The following is a 9,558-nucleotide window of genomic DNA, read 5'->3' on the forward strand; positions in this document are numbered from 1 at the left end:
TCTCTCTCTCTCTCTCTCTTTTTCTTGCTCTTCCCTGCTCTTCTGTACTCCCTTCTTCCTGCTGCTACTTTGCTTTTCAGAATATCGTTGTGTGAAGGTCTCAGTAAGTTTCATAGGCCATTGTGTTGTGTAACTGTTTGTCTTGAATGTCTTTTCATCTTTACTGGTGAAATCCTTGCTGCATTTTTGGCAAAAACAAGCCAAAGCTAAAAAAACAAACAGGTCACAGCTCTCTTCCCACATTGGAGTGTGTGTGTGTGTGTGTGTGTGTGTGTGTGTGTGTGTGTGTCTGTAAAATGTTGTACTTGAAAGGACGATCGCCAATAGTAGCAGCACTTGTTTAGCAAGATAGCACTTGGCAGCAGACACCGTTAGATTTGCACACAGCTGTTTTCTCTTATACGTATAATTATTCATACGTTTTGCCACGGTCCATTCATACAATAGAATGCTTTTATGATTTTTTCCCCGGTCTATAACGTACAGAAAGGCTATCGGCACACGTTTGTGACAACGCAGTTGACTACTAGGCCTTGAAAGGAACAGCTCTCCTGTTCGTCATTTTGACAAATAATTTCTCTCATTCTCTTTTCTTTCCCCATTATATATTATTTTTCTCTTTTTTCCTTTTCGTGCGCGCGCGCACACACACACACACACACACACACCCACACACACACGTACGCCCACACACGCGCACACACATGCGCACACACTGTCAGACGCACTTAAATGTAAAAGCCAAAAATATATGGGTTTTCCAGTATCCAAAACCAAAAACGTTCGGTCAAACTTCAAAATGGACCACAGCCCAATACAGGTGCCGTCATCTGTCTCCCAGTGCTCCCAGCGATTGTCTTTTTTTAGCCTCTTCCTCCATGACTTTATTCATTTCTACACCCTGACCTTTTAATTGAAAAATCTGTCATGTGTTCTCTGAGATGAGGACTCCATTTTATCTCAGCTGTCATTCTTCTCCCTGAGCCTTGAGCCCTTCTACAAACCAGACTCTTAGCAGACCTCCCTCTTTTTAGCTTAACCTTTTCAACCTCCAAGGTCAACCATCTTCCCCAAAACCATACATGTATCTTTCTGTCTTTTTTTTCCTTTTTTTTTTTTTTTTACCCTTCAGTTTTGTAAAGCAGTCCTGATATTTTATTCTTTCAGTTTAATTGCATGAAATGTCAGTGGATCCGCAGAGGATGGAAACAATTGATTCATTGATCTGCTGCTATGCAAACTCCCTGTAGAATTAAAGGGAGAGAGAGAGAGAGGGAGAGAGAGAGAGAGAGAGAGAGAGAGCGAGAGAGTTGTTCTGTTTTGATAACCCTTAAAGAAACTGCTGTGTTTTATTTATCACTTTAGTATCATTGTTTGCTAGCACCAGGAGTCTTTCACTACAACGGAATTCCAATGTCATGTCAGATAGACATGAGACAACATTCGCCTTTTGTCACTATTTAACATGATCATAAAAGATGCACTGAATAGCTATGGTACATATATAGAATCTCTTGTTGACTTTGATTGCATATATACAAACAACTATAAAAACCCTTGTTTTCATTTTAGAATCCCTAACCATTCTCTGCACATTTGTCTCTGCTGTGATTGGTCGTGTGGTTCCCTAATGAAATCCTTTCATTAGAAATGTTCAAATAATTATGTAAGCTGCGTCATTGTGGACAAAAACTTTGATGAATTTTTGTTCTGACCAAGTATGTCTCATTTGGTTGTTTTTGTTTTGTTTTGTTTTTTTTCTCCCTCCAGTCAGTTCATTTAATCGAATCGTGTTTTTTTTTTTCTCGTTTGTTTGACTTCTCCAGGAGCACTTGGTTGGTCTGAACAACCAGGTATTATCAGAGACAGACAGCTTCAAACAAGAGCAAACAAGGATCAACAGGCTTGAGAAGCAAGCAGAAGACTTCCTCAATGCTGTCTTCTACAGAAGGGGTAAATCAAGCACAATGGAGTGAACACAGATTCTCTGTTTGGGAGGACAAAAAAGTCTGTAGGCTTTAAAAAAAAAAAAGAAAAATCTAGATTGAAAAAAAAGAAAAAAAGGAGCTCGCTGCCTACATTCAATATTCAGTAGTTTAGTACGGGATGCGTTCCAGCCATATGGTGAAACACAGTTTGGAAAAGAAAGATCTTCTGTGTGTCAGCTTTCTCACATCTGAAAAAAAGGAGCGTGACGAAAAATCAGAACACACGCACGTAACGCATCACGGATGCGCTGTTTCTTTAAAAGAAGTGGAACACACACAGCCAATGTAACACTCTTAGATAATTTAATACTGACGAATTTGTTGTTTTTAAAAGTCAACTAAGACCCTAAAGCAAAGAACAAGGCAGTGCCTTTTTTCTTTTCTTTTTCTTTTTTTTTTGGTCTTTTGTATAGGCCATTTTTCATTTGTGAATTTAGTTCTGTGTTTAGAGCCTGCTAGCTCACATGGTTTGCAATTAGAAATGAGTTTCACAGAATTCATTTTTACACTTCAGGCTTAGTTTGTTTTTCAATGCGAACGTTTCGGCTTCCTTCCTAACAGCCTACCTTTGGTGTAACTGTTTTTGCAGGGTCTGTTCTCTGTGTATTCAAGCTCGTTGAGTTTTTTTTTTTTTTTTTGGTGATGTGATAGTTTGTTTGCTCAAACGAGCACAGGAAAGAAACTCTCCCCTTTGGAATTCCAACACAATTCCACAGCCCAGGAGGAAATGTTACACAAAAAAAAAAAGGTAGTCTGTGAGATCCATTTGCTTTGCTGAGACTGTTTGGACAGGAAGCGTCTCCTGGCTTGTCACTGTCTAACATAGGTGTTAAACAAAGATGGTAATCAGCAGAGAAAGGAAAAAAGCTTTAAAAGCGAACGCTATGTAATATTTGTTTCATGGACGTGTGTTTGTTTACGTGCCATGGTGATTTGTCTTCGTGTATTTTTAGATAGAACATCACAGTAATCTGGTGGGGTAAGGTTAATGTCAGGTACCAGTGTTGTACTGTATATAACATGCATGTTTGTTCATTTATCGTGGTTATTTTTTCTTCTCTTTTCCTTTTCCTCTTGGTTAAGCTTATAAGCAACAGGGTACGTTGATGCTCGTACAGTTGAAAAATTTCTTGTAGCCCCATTTCATTTTAGGTGTCCCCGTTTTATCTGTACATACAAACGACTTAAGCATATTACTGTTTAGATACAAATTCAGTTCAGTTCAACTTTCAGATCTGTAACCTCTATAATTCTGAATTTGTCATTACATGTCATATTGGACAGCACCATAAAAAGACTGACACACAGGCTGTGGAAGGTTCTTTCTCACACTGTCTTTCACTCTCTCGCGCACTCTCCCTCTATCAGTGCCTCCTGTAGTTGTAGTGGAAATCTATAGTTGTTAAGGAACTCTCAGTACATTCAGTATGAATAGATCATTTAGTATGAATGGATCTGCAATGTTTCGGTGGACTGATGTGTACCATCTCTCTCTCTCTCTCTCTCTCTCTCTCTCTCTCTCTCTCTGGTAGCAGACCTCCCAAGCTTCTCGGACCCTCACATTCCTTTAGTGGCTCGTGAGATCATGCAGCGAATGATCCGACAGTTCGCTGCGGAATATACCTCAAAAACCAGCTCAACTCAGGACATACCCCACCCCGAGTCCCAGCCCAACGGCATCAAGGACCAAAGCCTGCCGAAAGCGCCCTCGCTGGACACGGCTGCCCCCGCGTCCACCCACGTCTCCGTCAGCACAGCTAACGGATCCGGCAACAGTGCAGCTGCCTCAGCACAGAACCCCGTCCTCAGCAAGCTTCTCATGGCTGACCAGGACTCCCCCCTGGACCTCACCGTCAAGAAACCTGAGGTGGAGCTCAGCGACCAAGGTAACCAAGGCAACCAGCATTTGTTCTCACTGGTGTGTTATCTAACACAGTAAGCATACATCAGTGTAAGAATCTGATGTTGTCACAATGTAACAAAGTTATGAGCCAGAGTATTGCGAATATCGTGGTTTAAATGGTATCGGTACTGAAACCATGAAATTGCAGTGCCAAAAATTAAAGTATTGTGATTGTTTCAGTGCTGATACTTGAACACAGAAACTGAACAAAACTGAAACCAGGATATTTGCAGTAACAAAACAAATGACAGTGTTAAAAACGAAAGCTGTGCCCGTGTGTCAGTGCTGTTACGGAGCTGGATCAGAGTTAGTGTCAATACTGGGGCGTTGTCACTACTAAAACCAGTTCACTGTCAGCACTTAAATGGTGTCAGCACAGAAACCAGAACAATGTCAGTACCCAAAATCAGGACAGTTTTAGTACCCAAAACCAGAACAATGTCAGTACCCAAAATCAGGACAGTTTCAGCTCCCAAAACTAGGACAAAGTCAGTACCCAAAATCAGGACAGTTTCAGTACCCAAAACTAGATCAATGAGAACAATGTCAGTACCCAAAATCAGGACAGTTTCAGTACCCAAAACTAGGATAAAGTCAGTACCCCAAATCAGGAGAGTTTCAGTACCCAAAACCAGAACAAAGTCAGTTTTGAAAGCAGGACAATGTTAGTCATTCTTTACCGCCAACACTGCAGTGAGAATATTTATTTAATCTTTGAAATGTTCTACATTAAAGTCCCACTTCCTTGTAAAGATAAGAGACAGAAACCAGGCCTGTATGAAATGTTTATACATTATTTCAGTACTTTTACTGTAATCCTTTTTTTAAAAGATACAACGAAAGAGAGTGAAGTGGTTGAGCGCTGGAATGTAAAAATATGTTTTTAAAAATGACATTTAAGCACACACCTGTAAAAATTGAATATAAAAGCCACTGACTGGGTTGATCTTTCCAGATGTTGGATGACTAATTTGAGCTCTGATTTAAGATGAAAACACATCATGCAGAGCATTGCAAGGCTGGATTAACAATATGTGTCATTTAAATATGATGATGTTTTGCTATTAGTTCAAATCCAAAACGTTTGCACATATGGAATAATTTGAGCCTAGGGTTTGACTAAAGTAATTAGGTCAGAGCGGTTTTTTTCCTGATCTGAGAAATGATATGTTGCACAGTTGTTGTAGTTGTGTTAAATTTTGGGTGGATTACCGCTTATGCTAAATCCATGTTTTGTAATTCCTTTTTTTTTTCCATTTCAATCTCACCTCTTGTTTTCTTTTCTTTTTCATCTGATTGAACGGCACAAAAAGCCCTAAAGATTATATTGTAGGTCACGCTGCTATGTTTATAATGATAAGGTCAATGGGTCACTTGCACTTTGGAGATTACGCAGTAGAGGGGGCGGGTTTGTGTGTGTGTGTGTGTGTGTGTGTGTGTGTGTGCGTGCGCGCACGGGTATGTATGTGTGCGCACGGGTATGTATGTGTTTGTGCGCGTGTGTGTGTGTGTGCGTGTGCGTGTGTGTGCACGGAAGCTGCCAATAACAGACAAAAGTGAAAGCATAGAGAGAAAGGTTGGGATGGGAGGAGGAATCTCAGACATTAACTGTCAGCAGTGTCTGATGCACTCAAAGGGTATCATGTTCATGTGCATTAATCCATTCACAACCAGGGAAAATAAACAGGATTTTGCCAACGCTACTCAAATCTTTGTGTATTTATACACATCCCAAACATCTCTCTCTCTCTCTCTCTCTCTCTCTCTCTCTCTCTCTCTCTCTCTCGCTCTCTTTCTCTCTCCTCTGGATCCCAAATGTGTTTTTAAGGCCTCTTTTACTGACACCTTTAAAGAGGTCAAATAATTTTATTTCATGCCTAATCAGTCATATGCTTCAACTATTTAAGAGTTTAAGGTTTTTTAATCAAATGACAAAGTAAATATGATGGTTTTGAGGTTTTTTTTAGATATGATGTAAATAGATTGAGGAGTAGGTTGTGTGTAATTGTGTGTGAATTGCGAAGGGATTGTTTTTGTGTGTGCAGATGGAGTCCTTGACCTATCAACAAAGAAGAACCACAATCGTGGCACCGTCTCTCTCAAACACTCTCATGGCTTTTCCATAATGCCCGTCGTCAAGGGGTAAGGGCCTCCATTTTGTCTTTTTTTTTTTTAAACTCACCCATGGTAAGCTTATCAACACCATTCAGTAAACCTCTCCAAGGTTCTCTCTGTTTACTCCCTTCCCCTCTTTCTCTCTCTCTCTCTCTCTCTCTCTCTCTCTCTGTCCGTCTGTCTCTCTCTCTCTATGTCTGTCTGTCTCTCCCCATCCTTCTATTTTCTCTGTTTCTCTCTCTGTCTCTGTCTGCCTCTCTCCTTCTCTCTGTTTTCTCTTCTTTCTCTCTCTCTCCCTCTCTCTCTCTCTCTCTCTCACCCTCCCCCCTTCTCTGTTTGTAAAATAAAGATGAGAAATAATTTATTTTTTGATTAGTGTTCTACCTCAGTCATATCTACATATCTACATACACCATCAAGTCCCTGTGACCCACGGCATTATACACAAGGACATTTCTGTCACACAGCCGAATGCATTAACACGTTTTGATTTTTTTTTCGTTTAGTGAAACGATCAAAGGCAAAAATGAATGAGACAGTTCTCACCCCAAATGCCAATCAGACTCATGTCAATAATTACATTCATAAAAAAATGTATTCGTCAGTGAGCTCTCAATGAAAAATGCAGTAATATATATATATATATATATATATATATATATATGCATCTGTTTTTGTGCCATATTAACACAATTCAGATGAGTAATCTTCATTACCAGCTCAGTCATGTAGACATAAGAATTCAGATCACTGGGCTTCAGGGCTACTTCATTTGAAATGTGGTCTTATTTTTCTCTATCCAGTTCCCAGTTCCTGTTTGTCCAGTACAAAATGCTACAAGGCAAAGCTAAAATTTCAGGGCAAAGCACCTCTGAAGCCTTCACCTTAGACGATATGTGAGCTGGTTTGCTTTGCTTTGGCAAGTCTCGAGCGGTTGCTCACCTCAGTTTTCTTATGCTGTTTAGTTAGCCTTTAGTCAGTCATTTTTTGGGCTGCTTGTTCAATCTGGCAACAATTCAGGTCATGAGCAATTGTTTATAAAAGCAGGGTGGGGGGTTCGTTTTCAGGAAGGATTAAAAAAATGTTTACATCAGTGTAATGCTTTGTGTGTGAGGCCTGGCTATTCGTTCAGGAAATCAACTTAGGTGCTTTTGTATCTGCTATGGATATTCATACCTCCCAGACAGTGCAGACGGCTAAAGCAGTAGAAGAACTGGACTCTTGTACAGCCGTTTACATGTACAATGGCAAGTCAACGGTGTCTGACAGGAGTTCTCTACCGGAGAGGGAGGAAAGCAACTCTTACGCGTTTACTCAGTCTACTCACTCTGCCACCGATTCATATTCAAACACGTTTTGGAAGATTAAGGAGAAAAAAAAAACCATATTAACCATTAAAAAGAACAGGGAACAAGCAAAATGCCTCCCTGACTGTGCTAGGGTCAGAGTGACAGAAAGACAGACAGAACCTCTTTCATATGCCAGGAGGTTTTTTCGTTTGTTTGTTTGCACTTGATATTTACATATAACACAAGAGGGAACAAAACAAAGGCTAGGTGTGATAGATAAATCAAGCCGAAGCCATCTTAGATAAATGAGAAAACAAAATGGAATTGATTTTTTTTCCCTTTCCCTTTCACTACATCAAGCTGTTCATTTTTTAACAGTCCTCAGAGGGAGTAACTATATAGTATCACTCCAGAAATATGCATTGTAAGAACACCCATTCAGACACACTGTAGTGCACACTCACTTACCCAAATTTTATCTCTAAACTCATTCATTTTGCTTTGTGTTTGAAACTGAACTTTGAACCTACCTTAACAAAGGGACAGATCTATAGTATGGTTTGACTGTTGACTCATGCTGACATTACTTTGTTCTGCCCGACAGGCGTGCCCTGAGAACTGACCACAATTTTCAAGATGTTGATGATGAAGATGGCCTTCCACCGAGAAGCTTGCAGGACGGGATCAGGGAGAACTACATTGGCTCCACCCCTCTCAAGCCCCCATTGGCCCGTTCGCTGCTTATTAAGGAGGAACTCCTGAGCCAGAAGCACCGCCTCCTAGGCCAGCCGCCACCTCTCTCACTGGCTAGCCTGGAGTCTGCGGGGCTGCTGAACCACGGACAGACCCACTCCCTCCTCTCTCGTGACGGTTCGTGGGGAGGAAAACCTCATCTGGATGGCCTCCTGAAGCTGAAACAGGCCAGTAGATCCCTCAGTGACCTCAAAGATCTGCCTCTGTTCTTGGACAACCACAGTGCGTTCACCAAGGGCACCAATGCCTCTCACGGCAAAGGCCCCGACGCCCAAGCCCTCCCGGTCAAGAAAGAACTGGGTCACTCCCCTCCCGTGGACCTGAAGATCCCACAGGTAAGGGGCATGGACCTGTCCTGGGATTCCCATGCTGGTGCCGGAGACATCTACAGCTTTGGCTCCATGGCGATCGGAGCGGTGCACTCGGAGAACGCGCTCAACCGGAAGCTAAGGGCCATCCTGCCCAAGCAGAACCGTCGGTCCGGCCTCGGCGGGCTTCTGGACGGAGCCTCTGTGGGCGAGTACTGGGGCTCTGACATGGACCAGTCCACCTCCGGGCCTCAGTACCCGACCTCAGATCCAGAGGCCGACCCGACGGGCTCCAAGCAGCCTCGCAAGAAAAGGGGGCGGTATCGTCAGTACAACAGCGAGATCCTTGAAGAGGCCATCGCTGTGGTTATGAGTGGGAAGATGAGCGTTTCCAAGGCACAGAACATGTACGGCATCCCTCACAGCACCCTGGAGTACAAGGTGAAGGAGAGGATGGGCACGCTGAAGAATCCGCCAAAGAAGAAGCTTAAACTGATGATGAGAATGGAAGGGCAGGAGTCTGGGATCGCCACAGAAACCGAATCCACGACCACACCCCCCACCACCACACCTACGGCGACGCAAGAGGACGGCTCGCAGGGGGCGGGTGACGTAAAAGACGAATAATATATATAAAAAAAAAAGAACTTTTTTGAGAAATCAAAGTAACAAAACCAACCAACTCAAACAAACTAAAAAACAGAAACTCAAATAATGATTGGATGAAATAGGATGGGGCTTTAATTGTGCCAATTATACTTTGCAGTATCTGGGTGAGCACAACAGCAGGGATTTACAAGACGATTCAAAATTTCCGATAACTGGAGGATGAAAAAAAACGAATTGGCAGACACTACAGTGGTCACTTTGACACTGCAAGCATTTGTTGAGCTTTTTTTTTTTTTTTTTTTTTTTTAAATTGCGTTAAGTAACAAAAAAAAAACAAATGCATTGGAAAGCCATGAACGTATTCCTGACAAAATAGGAAATTTTGTTTTAGAGAAACACTAAGTAAGCCCGCCTAACGTCTCCTGTTTTCGGAACTGGATATACTGACCCATGATTGCAAATAAATGCAATTTCGGGCAGATGCGGGTGGGTGTGGGGGACGTTAAGTTAACCCCCTTAACACTATTAGAAAATGTCCCCTTTATTCCCTCTCTCACAACCTAAACAATAATGGATTTTGGATTAAAAATTGG

At 41.9% G+C, this 9,558-nt stretch overlaps 1 protein-coding gene across 1 annotated transcript in view; it reads left to right on the forward strand.

The window, feature by feature from the left end:
* The window catches only part of lcor (ligand dependent nuclear receptor corepressor), a 32,814-nt gene extending 23,831 nt beyond the window's left edge, over positions 1-8,983 (forward strand). Inside the window, exons 4-7 of the mRNA XM_030781499.1 lie at positions 1,827-1,953; positions 3,521-3,874; positions 5,937-6,033; positions 7,900-8,983. Coding sequence (XP_030637359.1) covers positions 1,827-1,953; positions 3,521-3,874; positions 5,937-6,033; positions 7,900-8,983 — 1,662 coding nt within the window. The remainder of the gene's footprint in view (positions 1-1,826; positions 1,954-3,520; positions 3,875-5,936; positions 6,034-7,899) is intronic.
* Positions 8,984-9,558: the final 575 nt, after the last annotated feature.

Source organism: Chanos chanos, chromosome 8, assembly GCF_902362185.1.
Source record: "Chanos chanos chromosome 8, fChaCha1.1, whole genome shotgun sequence".
Taxonomy (NCBI): Eukaryota; Metazoa; Chordata; class Actinopteri; order Gonorynchiformes; family Chanidae; genus Chanos; species Chanos chanos.